The following is a 12,072-nucleotide window of genomic DNA, read 5'->3' on the forward strand; positions in this document are numbered from 1 at the left end:
ACACACACGTGGATGGCTCTGTGTACGTGTGCTTCTGAGAGTTTTCGCCGAGATCTCATCAACGGGCCCACAGACAAAACTTTCTTTTTCCATCGCAGACATGGGAATAGAACAAGGTGTTTGTCGTAAATAACGACACAAAACGAACGATCGAGTCCATCTCGAGTCTACTCTCTAGCTTCGCATATTCATTCAGCGCGCTGCATGCAGACGACGTACACATCAGCGCTGCATTATGCGGTCAACTACCGCAAGAGGGCGCTACATAACATTTACGGAAGTACAGCATGCAACACAAACACACGGAACACACGCGTCGCGCTCGAACTTGAAAGAAATGGCTGTCGTGCAGGAGCAGACGAAACGCGAGTCAGGTAAACGTATAGCCAACCATTAGTGGGGCATTCCAAAATAGGCATTTTTACACATAGCTAAAGACAAAGTTGCCGAAATTTAAAGAAGTGTAGTTCTACTTCTCTAGTAGCTGGAGTTACCCAGCCCTGAGTTTTATCATTGGGTTGTCATCTAGATGACAACCCAATGATAAACTCAGGGCTGGGTAACTCCAGCTACTTCTCTAGGGCTAGGCCTTTTAATTTTATTTAGCCGGCGGCTTGCTAGATTGTTGTACAGCGCCCTCTTGAGACTTGAGGCTCTTCGTGTATTTTTGTTATTGTTTGTTGTTACAATTATCGATGTATTACAAAAAAATAATTAAATAAATGAAATGAACAAAATGTTCGTGCGGATACGTATCCGGTTCGTCATGTTCGTTTGTGGTAAAAATGTCACACACGCGAGCACTTACTTAGCACTGACTACGCTCGAGTTGCGTTAACTTCTGGTTCCATTTGTGCTATTGCCTTGGGATTGCAGTTTTGCATGATACACCTTGTGAAGTGTACTGTGCATGGTTGAATTGAGATGACATCGCATCATGGATGATGGACGGGTGATGGAGGAATAAGTACACGACAAACAGGATAGGCATGAATTGATACTTGATTATTGATAGGCATAAAAGGGGGAACCATGGTCGAATCCCCCCATGGTCCATGCCATGGCAAAGGTAGTAGGCCTAGAGTTTTATTTAAAAAAAAAAAAAACTACAGCTACAGGGCGCACTCCCCGTACGTACTGATGTAGTCCGAAAATTTGGGACTCTCAATACTGTGTATGAGAGTCCCAAAACTTAAGGCATCCATATTGTGCAAAAGTTTGTGCTGCATAATAAAACCAGTGTGAATCAAATGTGCAAGCTTCTTACTCACTACAGTTTCTTCAATAATCCCCAAACTTCTGCCCTGCAAAGTTGCTGTTGTGAGCATTGCATCACCAAAAATTCAGCGTTTATTTCTAATTTTGCAGGGAGTTATCGAAATCCAAACGCGAAACATCACGTTGATGTGTACTGCAATGCATTGTGCAAAAAGACTCCTCAGCTAAAACATTTTCATCGTGTAGATAAAACAGCGCCCTCTTGTTGATCTGAGTGAATGCAGAATGTTTCATTTTTTAACAGAGGGCGCTATGTTCATTTGGCCATCGATTAAAAAACAAGTAAGCTGCAAGGCTCTTCCTACACCTACCCAGAATACCTTGGGAAACACACCACCATTTCTAAAGCATGGAGAATGACGTGGATGGTTTTTGAACTGTCAAAAACTTGCCTTAAAATTGGATTTAAGGTCTCAAATTTTGCAGGTGACATGCTTGCAACTTAAGCATTTTGATGTATGTGTTGTGTGGGCATTAATTAGCTGAATGGTGAGTAAAAAAAACGTCAGTAGTAATTTTGCACGTTTTTATGCACTCACGGTCCCAGTCTGGTACTGATGCTGACATGGACATTTTGTTGTTCCATGGCACTTCAGATTATTATTTACATTTTTTTGTTTAATTTTGGGTCATTTACAATATTTGCTACTGCTGAACTTATTTTGCTGCCTATGAACTTATTAATCCTTACAGGGCGTATCAAAGATGTTAACCAGAAGAGAGTTCTCGATAGTTACACCCGTGCCAAGCGGTTGCGCAAACAGCTGGAGGCTCTGGAACAGGACAACTTCCAGGAGGATCCCCAGGCCAACCTTGTCATCCCTAACAAGAGACTGCCACAGTTCGATTCCAATGAAGGGAGTAAGTTATTCCCTGTTTAGCCCTTTTCACACTAGACAAATTGTCGGGTTGACGCGGGGTTGACACAAGGTTGAAAACATGCAGCGTTTCACAGTTAAAAATGTTCAACCCTGCGTCAATCCTGAGATTGGTTACCCCGGGTTGAACTCAACCCTGCTCCAGACCAGGGTTGAGATTTTCAACCCGGGTTGAAACTCTCGCCAGGGTTCAAAACACTTAACTTTCCAGCATATCGGGCCGATACGCACGTTTGTACGTGGGGAGAACCCTGTTGAGTCATAAAATTCAGTGACTCGTTACAACACTTAATAAACAATGAATACCATTCAGAAGTATATTTATGATTATACATTTTAATCACGTCTTCTACCAGTAACTAACGGTTGACTGTCTTGCCTTTAAACTTTCTTACAGCCCCGCCAAAAAGAAGAAAAAGACCCGCGGGGATCATTTCAAGCAGCGTTTCCGGAAGACCTTCAACATGTTAGTTGAGGAAGAGCAGCTCAGCATGCAAGAGCCACCTAACTACCTGACGGCCTGCATCCCACCGTCCAAAACGCCTGATAGAAAGTTCTGTGCTGTGTGTGGATATCCTTTATAAACAAGTAAATGCATACTTGGGCTAGCGCTGTGCATTTTCGAATAACATAGTATTCGAGCATGAAAGTTTGTTTCCAGTCTCAACCCTAACCCCCTAGTAGTTCCTCAGGGCTACCCTTCTAAATCCAACAGAGGCCAACCAGAGTTTCTGCTGCTCAATCCACTGTGCCTTTTTTTTCAGTTGTCTGCTGAATCCAACGGAGTCCAACTTGGCGTTATAATGCGGTTCAGTTGCCTGCTGAATCCAACATTTGGCATCAGGAATGTACACAGGGGGTTTACTGCTCAATCCAACAGGCTCCATCGGGTATATGATATAGTTGGATCCTGTTGGATTCAGCAGGGTTAGGGATAAATATTGAATCAAGTAAATGGAAAGATACTTTTTGGGACCTAAAATTATAGAGCTCGTATCAGGAGCTTGCGACACCGTCACAGTGTCTTTATCAACTGGCGTTGTTGAGGCCCTCACGTGACCTGTCACGCGACTATGCTTGGTCACACGACAGGAGGCGGTCGTACACGTGGGCCAGCTCGTATCCTCCTTCTCTGTTCATATGGGGGCAGTGCCTGCAGATTTCTACTGTCTTATAGATTTTACGTTTCCAGAGGTCATCCTTTGTGGCGATGATCTTAACATTGTCCACGTAGATGTTGTGTCCTGGGGTGGATATGTGTTCACCACCTGCTGTCAGGGGAGCTGACCTACTGGCATGTTCACTGTAGTGGGCCTGCAGAGTGCGAGCAGTTTTTCCGATGTAAGTGTCCAGGTTCGAACCTAGTTTAAGTCTATGGACAGCAAGGGGATATGATGTGCGAGCAGATTTGGCAAAATGCAAAACAGGACTGCGTTTTGACCTCAAGATTCTGACATTCAGCAGACGCCTTCTATATCGGGTCTTCCGTAACCCATTGTTGTATTACAAAAACATGGCAGCCAATTTGACCAATCAACAGCTTAGTCCATATTTCTGATTGAAATGATGTCACAGTTTCTAAACTTGATTGGCTGGTGCGTGGGGTCGCATAAAATTTGCATTGCTCTCACAGATCAGACGTTTGACAACGGGTGATGCTCGGATTTGTTTGAACCCTGCTCCAGTCAAATTTCTTTGTTCAACTCTAAACTTAAAGAGGTTGTGGAATGCTCGAAGACATTTCCGTCATTTTTTCGGGTATATGTAGCCTAAGGTGTGATGAAATAAAAACGACTATTGTTTCTGTCATAAAATGAGTACAAAAGGTACTATTGAGAGCTGTTTTTCAAGTCCTGTCATGCCTGTTTTCGACCCGAACGTGCAATTTGTGTAAAAGTCGTCGTTGCGGGCAGCAAACAAAACACAGTAAATCGTGACGTAATAAACAGGACTCCCGATGCAGAGTAGCATAAACGAGTCCTGTTTATTACGTCACGATTTACTGTGTTTTGTTTGCTGCCCGCAACGACGACTTTTACACAAAGTGCACGTTCGGGTCGAAACAGGACCTGAAAAATAACTCTCAAAAGTACCCTTTGTACTCATTTTATGACAGAAACAATAGTCGTTTTTATTTCATCACACCTTAGGCTACATATACCCAAAAAATGACGGAAATGTCTTCGAGCATTCCACAACCTCTTTAATTATTAATCCCGAGTATATAATGGAGAATATTTTTGAATTGCTGATTATTGATACCTTAATGTAGCTTTGCACATTCCCATCTAACTACACCTGCGTGAGCTGTGGGGCTAGATACTGCTGCGTCAAGTGCCTGGGTACCCATCAAGATACAAGGTATGGACCATAGATATTCATGCTAAGTATTTTTTTTATTCGACTCGGATAGATTAGCTAAGTATACTTGAGGACAAGACGATACTGAAGTAACATGAGCGTCACCAGAAAAGTTTAAAAGGTGGGGGGATGTTGGAGGGGGGGGATTGGTTGTTGTGACAACAGGTTTGTCGAAAGACCACTCCATGCTGGAAGGTACCGGGAACAGGCTGGGAGGGTCGCTAGACACCATCTGACAAATGGGGCTGCTGTTCAAAAGTGGACAAGCCTGGACACTATTTGGTTAATAGACGGCGCTATTACTTGCCACATATGCTGACAGAAAATAAAGGGGGGGGGGGAGGGTAGGGATGTGCATCTGAACCGGGTTCCCGACTGCTGATGTCAGGAACCGGTTCCAGATTTTGGGATCAGGTACCCGTAACCAACTTTACGAAGTACTTGGTTACTTCTCAGACAATGAAAAAGAAATGTTTTGAATGCCATTTTGGGGAATTTTTAAAATGAGAACTAGGCTATATTAAAATGTTCTTGTGCAATTTAATGTGTAACAGATGATGCTTGCGAAAGTTGTAGTTTACATCGTAAAGCAATAAAGCCCTTCAGACAACTGTCGGCATTTGAATTTTGGGGTAGGGATTATTTTACGGGTACCTATGTTTTACTTCAGTAGGGTAACCGGTTCCCATACAACCCGTGGGGGGGGGGGGGGGGGGGGAGGGGTGACTCCTGTTCCAGTAGTGACACCGTTGTTCAAGGCTTGTGTTCCGAGGTCACGCTGGACTAAATCATTCGGAGATTAGAATCAAGTTCAGTCTTTAAAATAATTAGGAGCAACAACACGCAGTAGATTGACTGTTGTAGTTGTTGAAATGACCAGAGAGTCCAGTCAGCTAGAAAAAGTTAAACATAAGCAGATTTCTTATACCAAGCTGAAAACTAAATTCTTTTTTCAGTTGGCTTGTATCACTTTCAATCATGTAAATTAAGTTTGGTTTGCGTGACTCAATACCAGCTTGAAACATGAAGTGGTATTTAATCCTATCCAAAAACAAAGTAAGAAATGTTGCACCTGTGAAATCTGTAATCTTTTGATCAGTCATCTAATAGCATTATTTTAAAGGGACACTAGGTCTTGGAACATCCCAATTGGGCTACAAAACGCGCTTTAAACAAGATGATAATAATTGGAAATAACATTTAAAAGTAGGATATAAACATCCACACAACTATCCTTTCAAAACTGTTTTTGTGTGTGTTATTCCTGTATTATGCTTGCGAGAATGAATTTCGGGGTCCACTTTTGCGACCCCATAAATTCGAGCTGTTTGGATCATGCTAGTTGTGATTTCATTCGTATCGAGTTTGCCTTTTGCGGACGTTGAAGAAACCACATGGTTTTTTGCATTGGTGATTGGTCACTGCGCGGCTGTTCCCAAGACACACAACGTTTTTCGTTCACTGAGAATGACACGAAAAACGTATTCGTACTCCATCATGTCCCATGTAACAAGCGGGGTATTTTCGTCTTTTCTCGGGAACGGTAAGACATTAGGTTGGTTTCCTGTCAACCAGATGTTGGAAATAGGCCAAGTAAACAATCCAAAACATAAAACTTTCGAGGATTTCAGGACCTAGTGCCCTTTAACACACTTTTTTGCCTATTTAACTCACAAATTAATTTTTATTTTCTCCAGATGTTTGAAGTGGACTGTATGAAATATGACCAAACAGTCATGTAGGGCCAAACATCATCATGCCTTCTACCATGATTTGCTGTCGACATCCAAACTCCAGCTTACTTCAGTTGGATGCAAGGGCTCCTGTACAAAATCGTGGACCAAGAACCAGCTACTTCATGGACTGTACGTGATAGTTTTGTACACAGCAAGGCTTGTGCGGTATTAGATTTTGAGGGTCCCATATGTTGCCCCAAATGAGTATATCATCAAAAAACTACCGCGGTATTCGGTATTACTCCGTACTTTTTTGGGAAGACTGTTATGCTATCAAAATAAAATAAGACACGATATGAAAGGGAAACCGCACACAGCTGGCATCACTAGAACTACATCAGAGGCCTGTGGGATGCAAAAGTATCCAGAAGTAAGCAAAAGTATTGGTTATAAGTCCAGTTCCAGAATTTTGACTTATCTGGATAGCGTGACCTTAAGAATGTGAACAATTATTCATATAGTGCGCTTCCAGTCATCTGCCAACATTATAGAAATATTGTGGTATTGAAATTCTATCCGTCTTTTTCAGTATTTTGGTACATTTTGGTATTATAACATCAAAAAATATCAAAATGACATCAGCACTATCAGTACACGTACTATTGAAATATATCCAAGCCGGACAGATGATGGCCCTTCATCAGAACAAATTGTGAAATTGAAGCAATACCAGTAAAAGAATCAAACAGTAATTTTACAGAAAAATACCCTTTTATTTCCGCATCAAATTAAAAATAAACAGTAGAAATTTTACACCATTCAAGATTACAAATTTACAAATTATACCTCAACCTTTGCTGAAATGTAAATATTGTTACAAGATGTATAAAAAAAAACATTGAAAGGCACATGCCTTAATCAAGCAATTTCAGTTTGTTTATATGTGTCATTTTTTTTAATAGACGAGTCTTGTTGGTGACCACACACCTATGGATCATTACAGATTTGGCGATTACATCTTCAAATTAGGTTTTGCCCTTCACCGACGTATTAATACTGTATACTCGGTGTGTTACCTCCCGAGTGAAAGTTGGAAAAACGCACTTGACGTTTAAACCATCAGCCGTGCCTGTGTATACACGTCATCCGACGCGAACTGGTTAAACTAAAGGTCCTTTTCTTTCTGAATACCAAATTCACAATAGTTATGGAATAAGTCATCTTTACAGTTTTGAGTTATTTACAATAATTTAGTTCTGACAAAGCAGACTGGTTCCGGCCCCCGCCCCTTTTAGAATTGATAATGTAGGGACTCGGAACCAGCCTGTTTATGGAACGCAACTGTTTGTATTCCAATGCAGCCCAAACAAAAGCCCCTTACCGAGGGTTGGAGATGTCTTAAATTGAAATAAAACATACAAGATGGAAATTCGTTTATGTTGAAGAGCACAAACAGTCCTGCTTTAAAATATAAAATCATTTGGAATGAATACATTGTATCACTCATACAGCGGCGTTATCATTGTACGGTGGCAGTCCCCATTCCTCTGGAACGAAGACCTCCAACGAAGGCAGAATCAAGTTGGCACCCTTGGCTAGTGATTGATCTAATCTTGGATCGGGTACAAGAATGACACTCATGCCGGCAGCATGTGCAGATAATACGCCGTTGATTGCATCTTCAAAGACGAGGACCTGAAATAATACAAAGAGGTGTGAATTTCAGACACGTGCACTTCCTAGAAAGGAAAGGAAAAATGGCCTAGTGGTTGGGGTCCGTTGCCCAGTGGTCTGGAGCATTGAATTTGTGGTTTGCGGGTAATCCTGAAGGTTGTGGGTTCGAGTCCAGCCTGGGGTTATGGTGCATGTGCCCTTGGGCAAAGGCACTTTGTCACTCATTGTTTCTCTCCACCAACCAGGAGTGAATGAGTCCTGTGAGGGCCGAGATGATCATTGTGATAGATTTTATAGATGCTTTGCGCTGTTCGTGCTGAATGGCAGTATCAAGCTGTATACTCCCTAGGGAGCTGAGATTGTCTTTGGAATGTTTAATTGGCCCAATGAGCAGGGTGATAATGATGTAGAACCTTCAGCACCAATACTGATGGATACAGGAGCTTATTACTCATGATCAGAGGGTCAGGGTTTCAAATGCAGCTGCTGGCAATAAGTTGTGTCCTTGGGCAAGCCACTTCACCCCGGCTTACCTTTCTGCATCCAGGCTTACATGTACTAACAGGCACCGGCATTAGCTGGGGAGTCACTTGTGACGGGCTGGCATCCCATCCAGGGGAAATAGACATATGCTTATATATGGTTGTTTCATGTCAAGGAAACTGGAGATAAATGCTGGCCTGATGATGGGCCATATTGGCTTGTGACAGACTTTACAAGACAAAATTACTGCAAGTTATCTAACAACCAGACATCATCCAGGAAAACTCATTTAAACAACTTGGTTCACACAGAATACAATCACCTCGGTAGCATAAAATGGTACGACAGTAGAGCGCGTAATGAATGCATGACTATGACGTCACTAGAAGCTCATGTGTAATATATCACGCACGGTACTGATAGATGCAGATGCACACTGTATGTGCTGCATCCCACCGATGATATCACATTTAACAAGTCCTCTTTCTCTACTGTCGCACCGCCACCCTCTAGTGTCGTCCCACTTACCGATGATATCACATTTAACAAGTCCTCTTTCTACTGTCGCGCCGCCACCCTCTACTGTTGCCCCCACTTACCGATGATCAAGTGGGGCGACACGAGAGGGTGGCGGCGCGACAGTAAAAAGAGGACTTGTTAAATGTGATATCATCGGTAAGTGGGACGACACTAGAGGGTGGCGGCGCGACAGTAGAAAGAGGACTTGTTAAATGTGATATCGGTAAGTGGGATGCAGCACATACAGTGTGCATCAGTACCGTGCGTGATATATTACTCATGAGCTTCTAGTGACGTCATAGTCATGCATATTCATTACGCGCTCTACTGTCGTACCATTTTATGCTACCAATCACCTCATGTAACTCAGATACATGCATGATGTCATTGCATTCGCCTGGGCTAGGGATACTAATAAAAACAGACCCTTCCTAATAATCAGATGAAAATTAGATTATCTTTGTCCTAAGCTGATCCAAACAGTTCAAGTAGGCCTATACAGGTTTTTCAATGATAAAGATGACCTCTGAACAATTTTAGGAGAGTTTTGCAAAACGTTCACCAAAGTCAACTTAGTCCCATTTGTAATCTTTACTTGCACCTACTTTCTCAGGATGGGGTGCATCTGCCCCAACCGCTGGCTGCAATCAGGTACGGATCTGGTGCGGGCTTGCCCCGCTTGACCTCCGGATCGTCCCCGGTGCACACTATATGACGAAACAGCTTGAAGAAGTCACCATGTCTTTTGGTCTTGTGCGCAAATAGGGTACTCGGGGAGCCCCGTTGCCACGGCGATGGGTATCTTATGCTTGATGAGATGACGCACAAGTTTCTCCGCCCCTAGAAAGAGGTTTCAAGGGGTAACATTGTAATTGTATAAAACATTGTGGTGCAATATTGATCAACAAATTCAGTTTTGTTTTCTCCTGATTTTTAAAATTTTATTTGTTCAGATTTTCATTTAGTGTTCCATTTTTACCAAAACTGTTTTCCGTCTATTTTTAGGAATCCAACCATCTGTAAAAAGGCTTATAATTGTTGGCGTTTGCAACTGTAATTTACGGAATATATAGCCGAAATATGGTCGAGATGCAAATAATTTCAATTTTAATGCAATGTTGATCTAAAATTTTGCAATCAGCATTATGCCTATTGTAAGTTGGGGGCCAATCCAGGTTTGACTTGGGGGGGGGGGGATGGAGAGTGGGAGGAGGGAGGTGGTTGGGGGGGGGGGGAGTTGCTGGGGTGGAAGTTAGTAGTCTGGGGTAACAGTCTCCTGGGTGATATTTCCTCTTAAATGGTTTTCGTGTTTTTACAGGGGGCGGGGTTAAGACCAACACCCTATCCCCACCCAACCTGTAGGAGTGTTACTGTTCTTACCTGGCATTAAATTTGCAGTTGGAAGACCTCTTCACTTTTGCGACTGACCAGCTTGACCCATTCCTCAGGTGTCACCTTGATTCCTGTCTCATCGATGATCATTTGCGCCGCTTCGATCTCTTTACGACCCATCAGTTTCTGCTTGAGCTCCCACGTGTACTCTGGTATGCCATGCTCATGGAAAATCTCTTCATATATAACTGTGTAGAGTCTCTCTGTGTCTGTTTAAATAAAAAAAAACCAGTGTAACTGTATTCCCAAAGACAAAGGGAGAACTAGAACAGATTCTTTGTTGTCCTCGAGAATTCATCTTTTGTTGAAAATGGTCCTCAATCATGAGTCCGTGTGGGAGAGTGTAATACTTTGTATAGGGACAAGGGAAACACAAAGCCTTGTCCTCGAGAGTATAGCAAAAAAAATGACTGAGCGTGCAGTGCAGTTTATACTTATAGTGGGGAAGCAAGTGATAGGTTTTTACTTTTTTTTATAGACTTATCAACTTAATTATCAATTCCTCCATGGTGATTACAGTTTTACAGCATATTTGTATAACACAAAAAAAAGTAGGCTATTGGTCGGCGCCGGTTTCCAGCTGAGCTTGCTTGAACTAGTGTTTACTGAAAGAAAGCTGGAGCAGCCTATATAACAAAATTATATATGCGACAATCTTAGGTAGTCTATAGGTAACATTTGAACAGATTCGCTTCAAGACAACCGCATATTGACCTCTAGATTTTGACCAATCAGTGGGCACTTTCTATATTAAACTGGTCTTTGGTCATTCAACCATTGTCCCGTCAAAGACAGGGATAAAAAAACCTGCGTCACACGCTCTATATTATGTTATGCGATGCGTGGCCAGCTGTTGTATTACAAACACTGCATTCGAATTGTCCAATCACCCCTTTAGTCCAGATTTGGGAATGAAATGACGTCACGATTTAGTAAAGACGACTCCGATTGGCTGAGGCACGAGATCGCATAAATCTGCATGCTCTGACATAGAGACTTGGCTCCGTGGATAACAGGTGATACTCATTCTAATCATAAGGGGTCTCCGTGAAAATAAATTAAATAGGTGGTTAAGGCAGCCGTACCCTGATTTTCAACAGCTATTGTTAATACGAGGGGGGAGGGGGGGGGGGTGCTCGTACCATACTTTCAATTGGGGCGCTGTTTAAATATTATTATTAACACAGTCACAGATACCCCCTAAACAAGCTGGCTTTGTACGTATTTTTGTGCAGGTGGACATTACTACTAGCAAAACATTTTTGGTGTCGGAGCGGGGGGGGGGGGGGGGGTTGCAATTTTTTCAGGAATTTCTATGGGGAAATTTGACCCCCTAAAACCCCCTCTGGATCAGCGCCTGAAATAACATTTTTGGCCTAGGCCTATTACTTAAGTTTAACATGCTACTAAATTTCTAGGCCCCTATTGCTAAAATTAAAAGTTAGTGTCATTTGAATTGCTGCAACTTCAGTGGGCCACGCCCACGTGTGCGGACGTAAATACGAGCGCAACAGCATGCAGCTGCAGCGCGTAAATCAACTCCCGACTTCCACTCGCGCTGCGCTGAAACTTTTCCGTCTGCGCTTGTGGGTAACATTCGTTTACCTAGCAAGAGTCCATCCATATCAAATATTACATGCGTAATATCAGCTCGTTTTTGAACTCATTTTGAAAATAAAAATTAGGCCTTTCGATCTGCACACTGAACTCCGAATCCTCGATGTTTGCAACAACAACATGTGGTGGATAATGTATATAGCACCAGACTATTTACGTGCTTAATGCCGTACGTCAGTCTAGTTCCCCCTTCC

General features: G+C 42.5%; 2 protein-coding genes across 2 annotated transcripts; one reads left to right on the top strand and one right to left on the bottom strand.

Moving 5' to 3' along the window:
• Nucleotides 1-261: 261 nt before the first annotated feature.
• LOC119723957 (zinc finger HIT domain-containing protein 1-like) lies at nt 262-6,715 on the top strand. The gene is made up of 5 exons (XM_038194877.1): nt 262-374; nt 1,972-2,143; nt 2,554-2,727; nt 4,437-4,517; nt 6,215-6,715. Exons 1-5 carry the CDS (start codon nt 338-340, stop codon nt 6,234-6,236), a joined length of 486 nt encoding a protein of 161 aa, XP_038050805.1. The 5' UTR covers nt 262-337; the 3' UTR covers nt 6,237-6,715.
• Nucleotides 6,716-6,942: 227 nt separating this feature from the next.
• LOC119723956 (pseudouridine-5'-phosphatase-like) lies at nt 6,943-11,998 on the bottom strand. The gene is given in 7 exon segments (XM_038194875.1): nt 6,943-7,888; nt 9,475-9,499; nt 9,501-9,649; nt 9,651-9,709; nt 10,250-10,273; nt 10,276-10,470; nt 11,867-11,998. Coding segments are annotated over 7 exon segments (663 nt in total). The 5' UTR covers nt 11,886-11,998; the 3' UTR covers nt 6,943-7,696.
• Between the last annotated feature and the right edge of the window lie 74 nt (nt 11,999-12,072).

The sequence above is a fragment of the Patiria miniata genome, unplaced genomic scaffold, assembly GCF_015706575.1.
Source record: "Patiria miniata isolate m_02_andy unplaced genomic scaffold, ASM1570657v1 HiC_scaffold_17, whole genome shotgun sequence".
In the NCBI taxonomy this organism is placed as follows: Eukaryota; Metazoa; Echinodermata; class Asteroidea; order Valvatida; family Asterinidae; genus Patiria; species Patiria miniata.

What these genes read in the sequence shown, in the direction of transcription:
- LOC119723957 (XM_038194877.1), top strand. Translation starts at nt 338, where the DNA reads ATGGCTGTCGTGCAGGAGCAGACGAAACGCGAGTCAG. An exon ending in GATTCCAATGAAGGGAGTAA is followed by an intron (nt 2,144 to 2,553) that starts GTTATTCCCTGT and finishes ACTTTCTTACAG; the next exon opens with CCCCGCCAAAAAGAAGAAAA. An exon ending in GGTACCCATCAAGATACAAG is followed by an intron (nt 4,518 to 6,214) that starts GTATGGACCATA and finishes TATTTTCTCCAG; the next exon opens with ATGTTTGAAGTGGACTGTAT.